Genomic DNA, 20,473 nt, shown 5'->3' on the forward strand with positions numbered 1-20,473 from the left:
GGGGTGGGAAGTGCCATTAACTCAGAACTGACTTATCACGGCTCCAGGAGGGATTTTCAAAGCAAGAGATGATCAAAGTTGGACTTGCTTGGTGGTCTCCAATCCAACCAGGGTTTTTGTTGAGCAGGAACACACAGGAACGCAGTTCCGGCTGGCTTGGCGTCAGGGGTGTGTGGCCTAATATGCAGATGAGTTCCCGCTGGGCTTTTTCTACAGAGGACACTGGAAGTTAGCTTTGCCTAGGGTGCCAGACGGTCTAGGGTTGGCCTTGGGCTAATCTAAGCCATCCTGGTCAAGGCAAGAGACATGCAAATGACCACCAAATCCTGGTTGGGCAGTCCCTGGAGATTCCAGAGTGGAGCCTTGGAAGGGTAAGGTGGGTTTTTGGGAGGGGAAGAAGAAGAATTACAGATTTATACCCTGGCCTTCTCTCTGGATCAGAGACTCAGAGCGGCTAACAATCTCCTATATTTTCTCCCCCCACAACAGACACCCTGTGAGGTGGGTGGGGATGAGAGGGCTCTCACAGCAGCTGCCCTTTCAAGGACCACCTCTGCCAGAGCTATGACCGACCCAAGGCCATTCCAGCAGCTGCAAGTGGAGGAGTGGGGATTCAAACCCAGTTCTTCCAGATAAGAGTCCGCACACTTAACCACTACACCAAACTGGCTCTCAGCTGGGTATAATTATAGAATTATAGAAAAGCCTCAGCTGGGTATAATTATAGAATCACAGAGTCATAGAGTTGGAAGGGACCTCCAGGGTGATCTAGTTCAACCCCCTGCACAATGCAGGAAACTCACACCCCCCCACATATTCACAGGATTAGCATTGCTGTCAGGTGGTCATCTAGCCTCCGTTGAAAAACCTCCAAGGAAGGAGAGCCCACCACCTCCCTAAGAGGAAGCCCACTGAGGAACCGCTCTAACGGTCAGGAAGTTCTTCCTAAACTTGAGCTGGAAACTCTTTTGATTTAATTTCAACCCATTGGTTCTGGTCCTCCCTTCTGGGGCCACAGAAAACAATTCCACACCCTCCTCTATAGGTCTCCAGGCCCAAGCGGGAAACTCTGGGGATGACCTAAGGTGTTAACCATTCATCTTTCCAGGGAGGTGACTGAACACAACGCAACCCCTTCCCACATTTACGCAACCCAGTGATCCAACTGCAGTTACCATAGTCTACTTCTGGCTTGCAGGCATCCAGAACTCGCGTCTGCAAGTCGACGGGTTCGTCTCCTTGGTGCAAGAAGCAGTTTTCTTTGGGAGGAGAGCAGAGAGAAAGACCATGAAGGCACAGGTGATCACTTTGGAAGTCCCCCGGGTTAGCATTGCAAACTGGACACGTCAGAGGTGTTGCCAGCCATTAATCCCCAAACCCTGAACACACAAGCAGAACCAGTCCTAGCCACGGGAAGACAAGAGGAGCACCAGCAGTGCAGCTAAGTTCAGGGGTGAGCCACAGAGAAGAAACGTCAGGTATTTGCCAGCCACAAGACATGAACGTCAGATGTTTGAGTGCTGTAAGACAGGGAGGGAGGGACGGAAGGAAGGAAGGAGATGGGGAGGGAGGGAAGGAAAGAAGGAGACTGCAGATTTATACCCCGCCCTTCTCTCTGAATCAGAGACTCAGAGCGGCTTACCATCTTCTCCCCCCACAACAGACACCCTGTGAGGTGGGTGGGGCTGAGAGGGCTCTCACAGCAGCTGCCCTTTCAAGGACAACTCCTGAGATAGCTATGGCTAACCCAAGGCCATTCCAGCATCTGTAAGTGGAGGAGTGGGGAATCAAACCCGGAGGGAGGGAGGGAGGGAGGGAGGGAGGGAAGGAAGGAAGGAAGGAAGGAAGGAAGGAAGGAAGGAAGGAAGGAAGGAAGGAAGGAAGGAAGGAAGGAAGGAAGGAAGGAAGGAAGGAAGGAAGGAAGGAAGGAAGGAAGGAAGGAAGGAAGGAAGGAAGGAAGGAAGGAAAATAGATGGGGGAGGGAAGGAGAAGCAGAAATAAAGCAACTTTAACTTTAAATGCATTCTCCAAGTGGCTGGCTGCTTGCGAAAATGATTTAAAGAGAGAAATGCCTTCTTCAAATCAGCTAACAGGTTGGTGGGGGCTTCGAGGGCCACACAATATGTGTGAAAGACACATGTGGCCCCCGAGCCACAGTTTGGCCACTCCTGGCTTAGAACATAGTTTCAAAAACACCTAACAGCATAATGCAGCCAGACCTTACAGATCGTTCTGTGGGTGCTATAAATTACACAAGGCCCTGCTCATTTCAGCAGACTGAATTGCCACACTGCCTAATTTGCAAAGCTGAAAAAAGAATAATTCCAGACCCTTTAAAAGACCAGAGATAGGCAAAGATTCAGCCTTGTAGAACCGGAGGCCACAGATTCATTGGAAATCCCTGGTGACCAGAAGCATGCTATTTCTCACTCTGCTCCACCTCACCTTCCGCACACTGACAAACGTCACCGTGGCAGATCTTCTTGAGATGCTCACTTCCCTGGGATGGGTGGTAGAATTTGGTACAGCGGTCATCTGAAGAGAAGAACAGAAAGATCATCTCAGAGGGCAGCAGTGTTGGTCTGCAGAGGATCGGCTAGATTCAATTCCAGTAGCACCTCACAGACCCACAAGATATTTAGGGGTATAATGTTTTGGGTCAAACCTTCCTTTGTCAGAGGAAGAAGACGACGACATTGGATTTATATTCCGCCCTCCACTCTGAATCTCAGAGGCTCAGAGCAGCTCACAATCTCCTTTACCTCCCGGCCCCACCCCCAACAGACACCTTTAAGGTAGATAGATCCAGGTGGGGCAGACCGTGTTGGCCTGAAGCAGTAGAACAAAGCAGGAGTAGAGTTGCACCTTTAAGACCAATGAAGTTTTACTCAGAATGTAAGCTTTCATGTGCTCTAAGCACACTTTATCAGACAGTAAGATGGAATGGCAAGCAGTCCTAAATATAGAGCCCTTTCAACGACAACTCTGCGAGAGCTCTGGCTGACCCAAGGCCATTCCAGCAGCTGCAAGTGAAGAAGTGGGGAATCAAACCCGGTTCCCACAGATAAGAGAGCTCTGGCTGACCCAAGGACATTCCAGCAGCTGCAAGTGGAGGAGTGGGGAATCAAACCCGGTTCTCCCAGATAAGAGAGCTCTGGCTGACCCAAGACCATTCCAGCAGCTGCAAGTGGAGGAGTGGGGAATCAAACCCGGTTCTCCCAGATAAGAGAGCTCTGGCTGACCCAAGGCCATTCCAGCAGGTGCAAGTGGAGGAGTGGGGAATCAAACCCAGTTCTCCCAGATAAGAGAGCTCTGGCTGACCCAAGGCCATTCCAGCAGCTGCAAGTGAAGAAGTGGGGAATCAAACCCGGTTCCCACAGATAAGAGAGCTCTGGGTGACCCAAGGCCATTCCAGCAGCTGCAAGTGGAGGAGTGGGGAATCAAACCCGGTTCTCCCAGATAAGAGAGCTCTGGCTGACCCAAGACCATTCCAGCAGCTGCAAGTGGAGGAGTGGGGAATCAAACCCGGTTCTCCCAGATAAGAGAGCTCTGGCTGACCCAAGGCCATTCCAGCAGGTGCAAGTGGAGGAGTGGGGAATCAAACCCGGTTCTCCCAGATAAGAGAGCTCTGGCTGACCCAAGGCCATTCCAGCAGGTGCAAGTGGAGGAGGGGGGAATAAAAAACGGTTCTCCCAGATAAGAGAGCTATGGCTGACTCAAGGCCATTCCAGCAGGTGCAAGTGGAGGAGTGGGGAATCAAACCCAGTCCTCCCAGATAAGAGAGCTCTGGCTGACCCAAGGCCATTCCAGCAGTTGCAAGTGGAGGAGTGGGGAATCAAACCCGGTTCTCCCATATAAGAGAGCTCTGGCTGACCCAAGGCCATTCCAGCAGGTGCAAGTGGAGGAGTGGGGAATCAAACCCGGTTCTCCCAGATAAGAGAGCTCTGGCTGACCTAAGGCCATTCCAGCAGCTGCAAGTGAAGAAGTGGGGAATCAAACCCGATTCTCCCAGATAAGAGAGCTCTGGCTGACCCAAGGCCATTCCAGCAGCTGCAAGTGAAGAAGTGGGGAATCAAACCCGGTTCTCCCAGATAAGAGAGCTCTGGCTGACCCAAGGCCATTCCAGCAGCTGCAAGTGGAGGAGTGGGGAATCAAACCCGGTTCTCCCAGATAAGAGAGCTCTGGCTGACCCAAGGCAATTCCAACAGGTGCAAATGGGGGAGTGGGGAATCAAACCCAGTTCTCCCAGATAAGAGAGCTCTGGCTGACCCAAGGCCATTCTAGCAGCTGCAAGTGGAGGAGTGGGGAATCAAACCCAGTCCTCCCAGATAAGAGAGCTGTGGCTGACCCAAGGCCATTCCAGCAGTTGCAAGTGGGGGAGTGGGGAATCAAACCCAGTCCTCCCAGATAAGAGAGCTCTGGCTGACCCAAGGCCATTCTAGCAGCTGCAAGTGGAGGAGTGGGGAATCAAACCCAGTCCTCCCAGATAAGAGAGCTGTGGCTGACCCAAGGCCATTCCAGCAGTTGCAAGTGGGGAAGTGGGGAATCAAACCCAGTCCTCCCAGATAAGAGAGCTATGGCTGACCCAAGGCCATTCAAGCAGTTGCAAGTGGAGGAGTGGGGAATCAAACCCGGTTCTCCCAGATAAGAGAGCTATGGCTGACCCAAGGCCATTCCAGCAGGTGCAAGTGGAGGAGTGGGGAATCAAACCCAGTCCTCCCAGATAAGAGAGCTCTGGCTGACCCAAGGCCATTCCAGCAGCTGCAAGTGGAGGAGTGGGGAATCAAACCCAGTCCTCCCAGATAAGAGAGCTCTGGCTGACCCAAGGCCATTCCAGCAGCTGCAAGTGAAGGAGAGGGGAATCAAACCCGGTTCTCCCAGATAAGAGAGCTCTGGCTAACCCAAGGCCATTCCAGCAGGTGCAAGTGGAGGAGTGGGGAATCAAACCCGGTTCTCCCAGATAAGGGAGCTCTGGCTGACCCAAGGCCATTCCAGCAGCTGCAAGTGGAGGAGCGGGGAATCAAACCCGGTTCTCCCAGATAGGAGAGCTATGGCTGACCCAAGGCCATTCCAGCAGCTGCAAGTGGAGGAGTGGGGAATCAAACCCGGTTCTCCCAGATAAGAGAGCTCTGGCTGACCCAAGGCCATTCCAGCAGCTGCAACTGGAGGAGTGGGGAATCAAACCCGGTTCTCCCAGATAAGAGAGCTCTGGCTGACCCAAGGCCATTCCAGCAGCTGCAAGTGGAGGAGGGGGGAATCAAACCCAGTTCTCCCAGATAAGAGAGCTCTGGCTGACCCAAGGCCATTCCAGCAGGTGCAAGTGGAGGAGTGGGGAATCAAACCCGGTTCTCCCAAATAAAAGAGCTCTGGCTGACCCAAGGCCATTCCAGCAGGTGCAAGTGGAGGAGTGGGGAATCAAACCCGGTTCTCCCAGATAAGAGAGCTCTGGCTGACCCAAGGCCATTCCAGCAGCTGCAAGTGGAGGAGTGGGGAATCAAACCCGGTTCTCCCAGATAAGAGAGCTCTGGCTGACCCAAGGCCACTCCAGCAGCTGAAAGTGGAGGAGTGGGGAATCAAACCCGGTTCTCCCAGATAAGAGAGCTTTGGCTGACCCAAGGCCATTCCAGCAGCTGCAACTGGAGGAGTGGAGAATCAAACCCAGTTTGCCCAGATAAGAATCTGCCCACTTAACCACGACCCCAGTCTATTTCACAATGACTGCATGCTCTGCCAGTTCCTTACAGGGATATCCTGCAAAGTGATGACTTGTGTTGCCCAAAAGATGTGAGGGCAGGCGAGGGCTAAAGCAGAGAAAACCCGGAGTCAGGACTGCTTTGTTGTGCTCTAGAGTGCCAACAGAGGCTGTGTGGTCTATTTCTAGGGTTGCCAGCTCTGGGCTGGGAAATTCCTGGAGACTTCGGCGGTGGAGTCTGGTTTCGGGACCTCTGCAGGCTAGAGTGCCCTAGAGTCCACCTTTCGAAGCAGCCATTTTCTCCAGAAAGAGTAGAGAAACCACCGGAAACAATGAAATTTACACATACGTGTATATAAATGCGTTTTAGTGCAAACTTTAAACAAAGCAAGATTATGGAACATTGAGCTATTTTAACACATGAAATCTCCCCACACCGTCTTTCGATAGCTTTGCGAATCGTCTTCCTTCGAAAGGAAAGTGCCTGAGACACTGATGTTCGCAGCAGGAGAGTCTGTGGTTATTCAAGTTGCAGACTATCACCCCTAGCAGCGTGAATTTAGCAAGAGACTTTTCGCCACTTCTATAGACGTTAGTCGGCCACCATTGATCTAGTGAATCTGGTGTTCCTGTTTTTGTTCCTGTGGTTTGTGCTCCTGTAGTCCAGCTGAGGCCAAGCTGGTTATTCAGAAAGAATTCAGCATTATTAATAATAATAATAATAATTTTTTAATTTATATCCCGCCCTCCCCGCCGAAACAGGCTCAGGGCGGCTTACATAACATAAAATACGGCATCACAGTAGCACAGTAATAAAATAGCCCAATTACATAACAGCTATTCCTCAATTAAACATACATTTTACATTAAAACCATCAATTAAAACAATTTCAACCCACAAGAACAGAAAAGGGCAACTAGAATGATTAAAGATTTGGAACACTTTCCCTATGAAGAAAGGTTAAAACGCTTGGGGCTCTTTCGCTTGGAGAAACGTCGACTGCGGGGTGACATGATAGAGGTTGACAAGATTATGCATGGGATGGAGAAAGTAGAGAAAGAAATCCTTTTCTCCCTTTCTCACAATACAAGAACTCGTGGGCATTCAATGAAATTGCTGAACAGTCGGGTTAGAATGGATAAAAGGAGGTACTTCTTCACCCAAAGGGTGATTAACATGTGGAATTCACTGCCACAGGAGGTGGTGGCGGATACAAGCATAGCCAGCTTCAAGAGGGGGTTAGATAAAAATATGGAGCAGAGGTCCATCTGTGGCTATTAGCCACAGTGTGCATATGTATATATATATATATATATATATATATATATGTGTGTGTGTGTGTGTGTGTATAAAATTTGGCCACTGTGTGATACAGAGTGTTGGACTGGAGGGGCCACTGGCCTGATCCAACATGGCTTCTCTTATGTTCTTATGTGACACAGAGTGTTGGACTGGATGGGCCATTGGCCTGATCCAACATGGCTTCTTTTATGTTCTTATGTGACACAGAGTGTTGGACTGGATGGGCCATTGGCCTGATCCAACACGGCTTCTCTTATGTTCTTATGTGACACAGAGTGTTGGACTGGATGGGCCACTGGCCTGATCCAACATGGCTTCTCTTATGGTCTTATGTCTGGGGCAGTGATGCTCTGTCTTCTTGGTGCTTGGGGGGCACAGTGGCAGGGCTTCCAGTCTCCTGGCACCTGGTTCTTTTGGCCACTGTGAGACACAGAGTGTTGGACTGGATGGGCCATTGGCCTGATCCAACATGGCTTCTCTTATGTTCTTATGTGACACAGAGTGTTGGACTGGATGGGCCATTGGCCTGATCCAACATGGCTTCTCTTATGGTCTTATGTCTGGGGCAGTGATGCTCTGTCTTCTTGGTGCTTGGGGGGCACAGTGGCAGGGCTTCCAGTCTCCTGGCACCTGGTTCTTTTGGCCACTGTGAGACACAGAGTGTTGGACTGGATGGGCCATTGGCCTGATCCAACATGGCTTCTCTTATGTTCTTATGTTCACAGATTAATTTGGTGCTATGATCGTAATATAACATAGCTTTGCATGACGATGGTGCAGTAATTCCACATTAAAAAGCCAGCTGGTCTTGCAAGCCCGGCAGAACTGGTTAAGGTCCCGCAAGGCCCGTACTTCTTCTGGTAACTGGTTCCACCAGTGGGGAGCTGTAACCGAGAAGGCCCTCTCTCCCTTGTCATTTTCAATTTGGCCTCCTTCGGGCCAGGGATTGTCAGCAGATAATTACAATGAGAGCGGACTCCCCGCCTCATCTTAAAGATAAAACACACTATCCGTCAAATTAAAGTGTTAGTTGAGAATGTGAACGGTCAGGATGAAAGGTTTAAGTATCACATGCTGTTTGTCATTATTGTTCATCCCGCTGGAATTTTTCTTTTATCCGTCTTAACGTGGGAGGCATTCCCCTTTAAACACACGTTTCTCTGGGTGATTGAATGAGCCACACAGATTGCGAACAAGCCGGCAGCAGCTGATGAGAGCATGCGTAGACCCATGTTGAAAGAAACGAGCTGAGGGTGAGTTTGCATTATAATTCTATATTAAGGAAGAACAGATTGGGTTGTATATTTATGGCATGTTATTAATAACAGCTCTGTGTAACATCAGGAAAGGAGGCTGACAAAGTGATAGAAACCGTGAGGAGTCCTTTCATAAGCGGTTCCCTCCTTACTCTCTCCACATCGTTAGGAGTCGGGCATTGAGGAGAAGAGTGCTCACCAACAACTGGGTGAGTCTACACGGAGGAAGGCGATTCACAAGGCTATTGAAAGACTGTGTGGGGAAATCTGATGTGTTGAAAGCTCAACGTTCCATAATCTTGTTTTGTTTAAAGTTTGCACTAAAACACTTTTATACACATGCATGTGTAAATTTCATTGTTTCCGGTGGTTTCTTAACTATTCACGTCAGGGGTGGCCAACGGTAGCTCTCCAGATGTTTTTTGCCTACAACTCCCATCAGCCCCAGCCAGCACGGCCAATGGCTGGGGCTGATGGGAGTTGTAGGCAAAAAAAGTCTGGAGAGCTACCGTTGGCCACCCCTGATTTACATTGATTACACCGGCTCCAGTTGTATTAATCCAGTTGTGCAGAAAAGGGCAACTAGAATGATTAAAGGTTTGGAACACTTTCCCTATGAAGAAAGGTTAAAACGCTTGGGGCTCTTTAGCTTGGAGAAACGTCGCCTGCGGGGTGACATGATAGAGGTTTACAAGATTATGCATGGGATGGAGAAAGTAGAGAAAGAAGTCCTTTTCTCCCTTTCTCACAATACAAGAACTCGTGGGCACTCCATGAAATTGCTGAGCAGTCAGGTTAAAATGGATAGAAGGAAGTACTTCTTCACCCAAAGGGTGATTAACATGTGGAATTCACTGCCACAGGAGGTGGTGGTGGCTACAAGCAGAGACAGCTTCAAGAGGGGATTGGATGAAAATATGGAGCAGAGCCACAGTATATATATGGGCCATTGGCCTGATCCAACATGGCTTCTCTTATGTTCTTATGTGACACAGAGTGTTGGACTGGATGGGCCATTGGCCTGATCCAACATGGCTTCTCTTATGTTCTTAGTCATGTTCTCTAGAAAGGCTGATCTCTGTAGCCTGGAGATCAGTTGTGATTCCAGGAGATCTCCAGTCAAGACCTGGAGGTTAGCAACCCCATCCATTGCTCCTGTTTTGGAGTGTGGGAATAATTTTGTGGGATTGCATATAAAGACAATAAAAGACAATAAAAGGTTTGGAAGCCCATTGCAAAATGTGAATTTGTTATCATACGGTTCAGTCTATGCCATGTGGAGATCTCTGGAAGCAAAGCCATGGTTGTTACCTAGGGAATAGTAGCTGTACACCGTGACGGATCCCGGCTGAATGAGACCAGCCTCAAAATACTTGTAAGCTTTGAATTCCAGACACTCATCTTCCAAATGGGAAACCTGGGATGGAAAGAGGGAACACAAAGAGATGGGGAAGACATGGTTGTGTGCCACCAGATTTCCAATGGAGACAAATCATGTCTCAGTGTTGCCCTGTGTGATCCTGAGGAAGTTGTTCCAGAACAACCAGAACTTCTTCGTTGGGAGAAAGTGTCACTGAGTCACAGCAAAACTCATGGCAATCCTGGAGGGTTTTCATGGCAAGAGAGTTGCCACTGCCTGCCTCTGCACTGTGACCTTGGACTTCCCGCAGTCTCCCATCCGCTGACCGATTCCCACTAACCTTCCGCCGCTCTCACGCTCCCCTTCTCTGCAGGGCTTCAGTCGGATTTCACCCGATCTGCCCGGGGGCTGCAACCAGCTCCGCCTTTTTCGCACAGCAAACAGAAACCGGTTTTTACAGGATCTCGTTTGCTGCGCGAAAGAGGCGGAGCAAGTCGCAAGTGCGCAGATAGTGTGAAATCGGACGGAAGTCCCGCTGAGAAGAGGAGAGCGAGAGCGAGGGAAGGCTAGTGGGAAATCGGTCTCTGATTAACTTCGGAGCTGCGATGAGATCGGCCTGGCCTGGGCCATCCAGGTCAAGGCAAGAGACAAGCAGAGGTGGTTTGCCATTGCCGGCCCTTGCATAGTGACTTCCTCAGGGGCCTCCCATCCGGGTACTAAGTAGGGCCCACCCTGCTCAGCTTCTGAGATCTGGCAAGACTAGGCCGCCTGGGCCTTCCAGGTCATGGAAGAACTTCTGTACCTTGTCCAAATAGATGATGAGGTTCCCCCTCTCCGACTTGACGGTGTCGATCTCATACTTGGAGATGTATCTGTCCACCCCTTCTGAAAGCTAAACACAGAACGAAAACATGAGGCCCTGCTCAGAGCACAGGAGAGCAACCATTCCGGAGCCTCCCAGAGGCACTGACAGAAACATGTGACGTCACTCTGGAAGGGCCTCTCTTCCCTGAAAATGTCCCAGATGTTTCACCTGAGCAGGGATATACCCCTCCCTCCCAGTTGCTTTGGGGAGGAACGGTGGCTCAGTGGTAGAGCATCTGCTTGGTAAGCAGAAGGTCCCAGGTTCAATTCCCAGCATCTCCAGTTAAAAGGACCAGGCAGGAGGGGAAAGACCCTGACCCGAGACCCTGGCTCAGTGGTAGAGCATCTGCTTGGTAAGCAGAAGGTCCCAGGTTCAATCCCCAGCATCTCCAGTTAAAAGGACCAGGCAGGAGGGAAAGACCCTGACCCGAGACCCTGGCTCAGTGGTAGAGCATCTGCTTGGTAGCAGAAGGTCCCAGGTTCAATCCCCAGCATCTCCAGTTAAAAGGACCAGGCAGGAGGGAAAGACCCTGACCCGAGACCCTGGCTCAGTGGTAGAGCATCTGCTTGGGAAGCAGAAGGTCCCAGGTTCAATCCCTCAGCATCTCCAGCTAAAAAGGGTCCAGGCAAAATAGGCGTGAAAAACCTCAGCTTGAGACCCTGGAGAGCCGCTGCCAGTCTATGTAGACAATACTGACTTTGATGGACCGAGGGTCTGATTCAGTAGAAGGCAGTTTCATATGTTCATAGGCCTCACCAGGAAATGAATCAGCAGTTCTTCAAGAGGAAAAGAAAGAGTTTTGAGTGGAAAGCAAAGCAACTGGGAGGAAGGGGTGTGTATCCCTGCTCAGGTGAAACATCTGGGACATTTCCAGGGAAGAGAAGAGAGATTAGAAAAGAGCAGAGGAGTATCTCAGAAGGGTTTTGCGCATCTGTACTCCAGAACAAGTCATTTACCATGTCTAATTACACAATTGTTCTGTGTCCATCTTAGGCTAATCGCTTGCACACGAAAATATGCTTTAAACCCCGTATTAAGTCGGACATCTAAAGCAATTCCTGGAGAAATCTGCTTCTTTGCCAGGGCTCAGATTCGCAAAGTAGCTTCCATAACACAGCATCGGGTGAATAAAAGAGCAGGGCAGCAGTTCAATATATGCCAATCTGATACTGCCCAATCTATGGGCTCTATGGTGAAGGAGCCAAGGGATTTTGGCCAGTGTGAGTCCATCTAGTCCATCCCCCTGTTTCACCAGAGGCCAACCAGTTCCTCCGGAGAGCCAAAAACAGGGCAGAAAGGCTGAGGCCTTCCCCTGAGAAGAGCATCAGAAGAGCCCTGCTGGGTCAGACCAGGGAGGGTCCATCCTAGTCCAGCCACCTGTCCCCACACAGGGCCAGCCTGTTCCTCTGGAGAACCAACAACAGGGCAGAGAGGCCGAGGCCTTCCCCTGAGAAGAACATCAGAAGAGCCCTCCTGGATCAGACCAGGGAGGGTCCATCTAGTCCAGCCTCCTGCCTCACAAAGTGGCCACCCAGGTCCTCTGACAACAGGGAAGAAAGGCTGAGGCCTTCCCCTGAGAAGAAGATCAGGAGAGCCCTACTGGGTCAGACCAGTGAGGGTCCATCTAGTCCATCCTCCTGTTTCACACAGGGGCCAGTCAGTTCCTCTGGAGGGCCAACAACAGGTAGAAAGGCCGAGGCCTTCCCCTGACAAGAACATGAGAAGAGCCCTGCTGGGTCAGACCAGGAGGGTCCATCTAGACCAGCCTCCTGTCTCACACAGGGGCCAACCAGTTCCTCTGGAGGGCCAACAACAGGGGCAGAAAGGCTGAGGCCTTCCCCTGAGAAGAACATCAGAAGAGCCCTACTGGGTCCTGACAGTGAGGGTCCATCTAGTCCATCCTCCTGTCACACACAGAGGCCAACCAGTTCCTCTGCAGGGCCAACAACAGGGCAGAGAGGCTAAGGCCTTCCCCTGAGAAGAGCATCAGAAGAGCCCTGCTGAATCAGACCAGTGAGGGTCCATCTAGTCCAGCCTCCTCTTTCACACAGGGGCCAGCCAGCTCCTCTGGAGAGCCAACAACAGGGTAAAAGAGGCCAAGGCCTTCCCCTGAGAAGAGCATTAGAAGAGCCCTGCTGAATCAGGCCAGCGAGGGTCCATCTAGTCAGCCTCCTGTCTCATACAGGGGCCAGCCAGTTCCTCTGGAGAACCAACAACAGGGCAGAGAGGCCAAGGCCTTCCCCTGAGAAGAACATCAGGAGAGCCCTACTGGGTCAGACCAGGGAGGGTCCATCTAGTCCAGCCTTCTGCCTCACACAGTGGCCAGCCAGTTCCTCTGGAGAACCAACAACAGGGAAGAAAGGCTGAGGCCTTCCCCTGAGAAGAACATCAGAAGAGCCCTACTGGGTCTGACCAGTGAGGGTCCATCTAGTCCATCCTCCTGTCACACACAGAGGCCAACCAGTTCCTCTGGAGGGCCAACAACAGGGCAGAGAGGCTAAGGCCTTCCCCTGAGAAGAGCATCAGAAAGAGCCCTGCTGAATCAGACCAGTGAGGGTCCATCTAGTCCAGCCTCCCTCTTTCACACAGGGGCCAGCCAGCTCCGCTGGAGAGCCAACAACAGGGCAGAGAGGCCAAGGCCTTCCCCTGAGAAGAAACATCAGGAGAGCCCTACTGGGTCAGACCAGGGAGGGTCCATCTAGTCCAGCCTTCTGCCCTCACACAGTGGCCAGCCAGTTCCTCTGGAGAACCAACACAGGGAAGAAAGGCTGAGGCCTTCCCCTGAGAAGAACATCAGGAGAGCCCTACTGGGTCAGACAAGTGAGGGTCCATCTAGTCCATCCTCCTTTTTCACACAGGGGCCAGCCAGTTCCTCTGGAGGGGCCAACAGCAGGGCAGAGAGGCCGAGGCCTTCCCCTGAGAAGAACATCAGAAGAGCCCTGCTGGATCAGACCAGGGAGGGGTCCATCTAGTCCAGCCTCCTGCCTCACAAAGTGGCCAGTCAGTTCTTCTGCAGAACCAACAACAGGGCAGAAAGGCTGAGGCCTTCCTCTGAGAAGAACATCAGGAGAGCCCTACTGGGTCAGACAAGTGAGGGTCCATCTAGTCCATCCTCCTGTTTCACACAGGGGCCAGTCAGTTCCTCTGGAGGGCCAACAACAGGGTAGAAAGGCCGAGGCCTTCCCCTGACAAGAACATCAGAAGAGCCCTGCTGGGTCAGACCAGGGAGGGTCCATCTAGACCAGCCTCCTGTCTCACACAGGGGCCAACCAGTTCTCTGGAGGGCCAACAACAGGGCAGAAAGGCTGAGGCCTTCCCCTGAGAAGAACATCAGAAGAGCCCTACTGGGTCTGACCAGTGAGGGTCCATCTAGTCCATCCTCCTGTCACACACAGAGGCCAACCAGTTCCTCTGCAGGGCCAACAACAGGGCAGAGAGGCTAAGGCCTTCCCCTGAGAAGAGCATCAGAAGAGCCCTGCTGAATCAGACCAGTGAGGGTCCATCTAGTCCAGCCTCCTCTTTCACACAGGGGCCAGCCAGCTCCTCTGGAGAGCCAACAACAGGGTAAAGAGGCCAAGGCCTTCCCCTGAGAAGAGCATTAGAAGAGCCCTGCTGAATCAGGCCAGCGAGGGTCCATCTAGTCCAGCCTCCTGTCTCATACAGGGGCCAGCCAGTTCCTCTGGAGAACCAACAACAGGGCAGAGAGGCCAAGGCCTTCCCCTGAGAAGAACATCAGGAGAGCCCTACTGGGTCAGACCAGGGAGGGTCCATCTAGTCCAGCCTTCTGCCTCACACAGTGGCCAGCCAGTTCCTCTGGAGAACCAACAACAGGGAAGAAAGGCTGAGGCCTTCCCCTGAGAAGAACATCAGGAGAGCCCTACTGGGTCAGACAAGTGAGGGTCCATCTAGTCCATCCTCCTTTTTCACACAGGGGCCAGCCAGTTCCTCTGGAGGGCCAACAACAGGGTAGAAAGGCCGAGGCCTTCCCCTGACAAGAACATCAGAAGAGCCCTGCTGGGTCAGACCAGGGAGGGTCCATCTAGACCAGCCTCCTGTCTCACACAGGGGCCAACCAGTTCCTCTGGAGGGCCAACAACAGGGCAGAAAGGCTGAGGCCTTCCCCTGAGAAGAACATCAGAAGAGCCCTACTGGGTCTGACCAGTGAGGGTCCATCTAGTCCATCCTCCTGTCACACACAGAGGCCAACCAGTTCCTCTGCAGGGCCAACAACAGGGCAGAGAGGCCAAGGCCTTCCCCTGAGAAGAACATCAGGAGAGCCCTACTGGGTCAGACCAGGGAGGGTCCATCTAGTCCAGCCTTCTGCCTCACACAGTGGCCAGCCAGTTCCTCTGGAGAACCAACAACAGGGAAGAAAGGCTGAGGCCTTCCCCTGAGAAGAACATCAGGAGAGCCCTACTGGGTCAGACAAGTGAGGGTCCATCTAGCCCATCCTCCTTTTTCACACAGGGGCCAGCCAGTTCCTCTGGAGGGCCAACAGCAGGGCAGAGAGGCTGAGGCCTTCCCCAAGAAGAACATCAGAAGAGCCCTGTTGGATCAGACCATTGAGGGGCCATCTAGTCCAGCCTCCCATCTCACACAGTGGCCAGCCAGTTCCTCTGGAGGGCCAACAACAGAGCAGAGAGGCCCTGAGAAGAACATCAGAAGAGCCCTGCTGGGTCAGACCAGTGAGGGTCCATCTAGTCCAGCCTCCCGTCTCACACAGTGGCCAGCCAGCTCCTCTGGAGGGCCAGCAACAGGGCAGAGAGGCTGAGGCCTTCCCCTGAGAAGAACATCAGAAGAGCTGGCCCCTTCCCTTCATACTTCCCTCATGGTGTATTTCAGAGTGCTCACTTTTATAGTGCATAAAACAAACTCTACTTAAAAACACTCTAAAATTTGAGATTGTAAGACAAAGCACCTCTTCCCTCTATCTCCCCTTTTTCTTGCTGCTGCTGGGCATGATACAAGTCCACCCGCCACCCCCACTGGTGGCAATTCCCACATGGCCCCCAGCCTCTGATGCTACTGGGTTTCCTGCCCCTCCCCAGTCACCACAGCCCTCCATATGGGGGGGGGGGCGTAATTGAAACTCCTATTGCATTTTTTAAACCTTTTCAGATTTTTCTGCAAACCTGAGCCTGTCTCCCAAATAGGGTTGTCAAGTCCAATTCAAGAAATATCTGGGGACTTTGGGGGTGGAGCCAGGAGATATTGGGGCGGAGCCAGGAGCAAGGGTGTGACAAGCATCATTGAACTCCAAGGGAGTTCTGGCCATCACATTTAAAGGGACCGCACACCTTTTTAAATGTCCTCCTTCCATACGAAATAATGAAGGATAGGGGCTCCTTCTTTTGGGGATCATAAAATTGGACCCCCTGGTCCAATCCTTTTGAAACTTGGGAGGTATTTTGGGGAGAGGCACAGATGCTATACTGAAAATTTGATGCCTCTACCTCAAACAACAGCCCCCCCCAGAGCCCCCAATACCCGTGGATCAATTCCCCATCATTCCCTACAGGAATTGTTCATGGAGGGGCAAGGTGGCTGTGCGGGAGGAGCTTCCCCACCGGTCAGCTGGCTGGGGGAGGGGGGAAGCCTGTAAAACTGGGGGATCCCCCGCTGGGACTTGGGGGACTGGAAGCCTACTCCCAAGTTTGCCGATTGATATGTCTTTTTATCACGTGGGCCCAATCTGCTGATTTAAGTATCTGCAGATTAGGCGATGCTTGGCTATTAGATGTAAGATACTCAGGGCTTCCTTTTGTAGCAAGTGTAAAAGACTGGGGAAGCAATGGCAAGGAAAGGAAAGGAAAGGAAAGGAAAGGAAAGGAAAGGAAAGGAAAAGGAAAGGAAAGGAAAGGAAAAGGAAAGGAAAGGAAAGGAAAGGAAAGGAAAGGAAAGGAAAGGAAAGGAAAGGAAAGGAAAGGAAAGGAAAGGAAAGGAAAGGAAAGGAAAGGAAAGGTCCCCTGTGCAAGCTCCAGTCATTTCCAACTCTGGGTGATGTTGCTTTCACAACGTTTTCACGGCAGACTTTTGATGGGGTGATTTGCCATTGCCTTCCCCAGTTCTCTACACTTTCCCCCCAGCAAGCTGGGGACTCCTTTGACCGACCTCGGAAGGAGGGAAGGCTGAGTCAACCTTGGGCTGGCTACCTGAACCAGCTTTCACTGGGATCGAACTCAGGTCGTGAGCAGAGAGTTCAGATCACAGTACTGCAGTACTGCTGCTTTACCACTCTGCGCCACGGGGCCGCAATGGCAAACCACCCAGTAAAAAGGTCTGCCGTGAAAACGTTGTGAAAGCAACGTCACCCCAGAGTCGGAAACGACTGGTGCTTTTACAGGGGACCTTTCCTTTCCTTTCCTATGGAAAAGAGGCCGGTGACATACACAATCGTCCCACCTACCTTCTTAAGATCTTCAATGGCAGGGCTATAACCGGTGAGCATGGAGACATCGATGATGGTCATGGTGGCATCAGTACTACGGAGATACCTGCAAGCAGAGACCGAGGGAAAGTTCACTCAGAATGCATTTCTCAGCTCAGAGAGGGACATGTGTAGTTCTGTGAAGAAGTGGCAGGCCTCCGATTCAGCAGGAGCTCACAGAAGCACAGCTCCTGAGCCTTTCTGAGGGTTCCCCCTCTTCCTCCCCACCTACCTTGTCCACTGAATAGGAGGTGCAGCTATATAACAATCCCTGGATTGGGAGAGTAGGCAGCCAGCCAGCCACCAGGGCCTTTGCCACACCCCCAGCAGCCCTCATTCACTCCTGCAGAAGCCCACGCCACCCTTTCTCCACTTCGTATGTGATTTTGGGTGGGGGTGGCTTGCTGGCCTTTTGACTGGGGAGGGACAGCCCAAGAGAGCCCCAGGCGAGCGAGGCCTGCTTGGGCTGGCTGGATTTCTAGGCAGCCCAAGCAGGCCTTGCTTGCCTGGGACTCTCCTTTCTTGCAGCTGGTTGCTTTTTGGGGGGAGGGCAGCATATGCTAATGAGCTCCGCCACCTATTTTTCTACAAAACGACCTCTGAGAAGTGGTGTTTTTTCCCTGGAAAGTTTGAAATGAGCAAAGCCTCCACTTGGCATTTTTTTTTAAAAAGTTTTTTCTTCTGGGTGGAAAACAGGTGTCTGGGGTGGGGGTAGAGGAGGAGGGAAGTCAGTTTAATGGCTAATGTGACCTTGGGCCAGCCACAAGTTCTCTCAAAGCTGTTCTGCCCAAAAGCAGTTTATGTGAAAATACGCAATAGGCTACACAGAGAAATGAAGTTGCAACCAAATAAAACAAACCACCCTGTGAAGAATACTATTACAAAGCGTAATTGATACAAGGAAAAGAGTGCATTTCAGCAACCTCATAATTTTACATACCGCATGTGCATATTTATGCACATATATACTCCATTGTGCAAATAATCCAAAACATCGTAAGTCCAGAAAAGAGCTGGTCTCTGAGGTGATCCTGGATTCAAAAAAGGCTCTGAAGCAAGAAAGGGCCGCCCCCCCTCCCGACCTCACCCCCCCCCCCCAAAAAAGGCAAATGCAATTTGGGGCTGTATCAACAGAAGTCCAGATCACGTGAAGTGATGGTATCGCTTTACTCTGCTCTGGTCAGACCTCACCTGGAGTCTTGTGTTCAGTTTTGGGCACCACATTATAAGAAGGATATAGACAAGCTGGAACAGGTCCAGAGGAGGGCAACGAAGATGGTAAGGGGTCTGGAGACCAAGTCCTATAAGGAAAGGTTGAAGGAGCTGGGGATGTTTAGCCTGGAGAGGAGGCAGCTGAGATGTGATAGGATCACCATCTTCAAGTACTTGAAGGGCTGTCCTATAGAGGATGGTGTGGAATTGTTTTCTGTGGCCCCAAAGGTAGGACCAGAACTAATGGGTTGAAATTAAATCAAAAGAGTTTCCGGCTCAACATTAGGAAGAACTTCCTGACAGTTAGAGCGGTTCCTCAGTGGAACAGGCTTCCTCGGGAGGTGGTGGGCTCTCCTTCCTTGGAGGTTTTTAAGCAGAGGCTAAATGGCCATCTGACAGCAATGAAGATCCTGTGAATTTAGGGGGAGGTGTTTGTGAGTTTCCTGCATTGTGCAGGAGGTTGGACTAGATGACCCTGGAGGTCCCTTCCAACTCTATGATTCTAAGCTACTTGTTCCACGGTTGCTCTGAACTGCCATCATGACCCAGAGTAACCTTTAATGCCCACCTGGTGCAGATTTGGATCTTGACGGCTCCAAGGACTCCATCTTGTGCGTTGCCTAGAATGGTTTTGAGAGAAGGAGAGAAATTAGCCTCTTTGCAGAACACCCATGCTGTGTGAAATGGCCAGGAAGAGACTGTTCACCTGACACCAGAGTCTGGCCAAAAAAAGGATCTGTCCACCAGCTATGCACCCGTCTTTCACTTGCTCACTAAAAAGATCCCTTTGCATTTTTTTTTTACGTTTTGCACAGAGGTTGTCACAAACGGATGCACACATTCTAACCTATGCCTTTATTGAAGCTGGTAGTGCTCACATGTGTGGCTGAAGTAGGGATGCCAGACTCCAGGTGGGGCCTGGAGATCCCTCATATTTCAACTGATTGCCAGACTGCAGAGATCAGCTCCCCTAGAGAAAATGGCTTGCTTTGGAGGGTTGGCTCTAGAGCGTTATATCCCTCTGATATCCCTCCCCTACCTAAATCCTGCCCTCCCGAGGCTCTGACGTCCAAAACTCCAGGAATTTCCCAACCCAGAGTTGGCAACCTTAATCTTAGCCCATAAGTCTGTAAGGCATCCATGCACAGGAATACTAGCAATGGGTGCTCCATTTCCGTATGGGTGCAAAGCACTGTTAAGATGTAGCAGCTCAAGATCACCCCAGCAAGAGGTTTTCAAGGGAAGTACCATATTTTTCGGTCCAGTAGATGCTCCGGACCATTAGACGCAGGTGCCTGGCTGGGAGACAAGCGGCGAGATCGCTCCCTCCGCCCCCACCGCAAACCCAGCACTTCGCAGGGAGCGATCTCGCCGCTTGTCTCCCAGCCAGGCACGCAGGCACGGGGGGAAGCACGCCGCCCCCTCCACAGCTGGCGCTCGCGAAGCACTGGGTTTGTGGAGGGGGTGGGTGCTTCCTCCGTGCCTGTCTGCCTGGCTTCAGCTGATGCTTACAGCAAGCGCTGGGATCGGAGGGCGGAGGGAGCGATCCTGGCGCTTGCTGTAAGCGTCAGAGCTGGAGCCAGGCAGGCAGGCGTGGGGGAAGCGCCGGGATCAGAGGCGGAGGCAGCGGATCGCCCCCCCTCCCCCGGAGGAAGGTACGTACCTTCGCTCCATAAGACGCACACACTTCCCCCCCACTTTTTTTTGGGGGGGGGAGTGCGTCTTATGGTGCGAAAAATATGGTAATCGTGCGGAAGTGTCTTGCCGTTGCCTTCCTGTCTCCAGATACATCCCCTGCAATGTTCCCTCTAAGCTGCGGGGTCTTGTGAGAAAAAATCCTGCTTCGTGAGCTACTGGCATTGAAGTTGTGAGCTACAGCATAAATTCGCTTGCTCTAGGACCATTTTTTTCCTGAGGGGAGAGAAAAATGTGTGAGTCAGAGGCTAAAAAAATTGTGAACTAGCTCACACTAACTCAGCCCAGAGGGAACACTGGCCCCCTGTATCGCGGTTTAAATAGAATTGCTGCAAATCCTCAGGAATTCTGCAGCCGTTCAATTCAAGAGAAACCAGGAAAGTTTTCTAGCCACTCAAATCCCACCGTTATGACTTACGGAGCTGGAAGGGTGTGACAGTCACATTCAGATCAAAATTCCTGCAGGGGACAGCCTCTTCGCGGACTTTTGCATTGTACATGGTCACTACAGTCAGGGTGGCCTGGCCGGGGCCCGTCACTTTCACGGTGAAGTCTTCGTTGATCTTGGTCTGGAAAGGAAGCAAGATTCATGCTCATTTTCAATGTGCCAGGGTGTCACACGAAAGAGATATTAAGCGTGCAAAGGACAAGTAGTAGGAGGAG

General features: G+C 51.6%; 1 protein-coding gene across 1 annotated transcript in view; it reads right to left on the reverse strand.

The window, feature by feature from the left end:
• Positions 1-1,080: 1,080 nt before the first annotated feature.
• LOC132581821 (A.superbus venom factor 1-like) overlaps positions 1,081-20,473 on the reverse strand; it is a 138,095-nt gene continuing 118,702 nt past the window's right edge. The window contains exons 30-36 of the mRNA XM_060253234.1: positions 20,229-20,379; positions 18,684-18,735; positions 16,883-16,970; positions 10,414-10,503; positions 9,563-9,668; positions 2,446-2,535; positions 1,081-1,259 (exon numbers count right to left, since the gene is read on the reverse strand). Coding sequence (XP_060109217.1) covers positions 1,081-1,259; positions 2,446-2,535; positions 9,563-9,668; positions 10,414-10,503; positions 16,883-16,970; positions 18,684-18,735; positions 20,229-20,379 — 756 coding nt within the window. The remainder of the gene's footprint in view (positions 1,260-2,445; positions 2,536-9,562; positions 9,669-10,413; positions 10,504-16,882; positions 16,971-18,683; positions 18,736-20,228; positions 20,380-20,473) is intronic.

The sequence above is a fragment of the Heteronotia binoei genome, chromosome 13 (genome assembly GCF_032191835.1).
Source record: "Heteronotia binoei isolate CCM8104 ecotype False Entrance Well chromosome 13, APGP_CSIRO_Hbin_v1, whole genome shotgun sequence".
Taxonomy (NCBI): domain Eukaryota; kingdom Metazoa; phylum Chordata; class Lepidosauria; order Squamata; family Gekkonidae; genus Heteronotia; species Heteronotia binoei.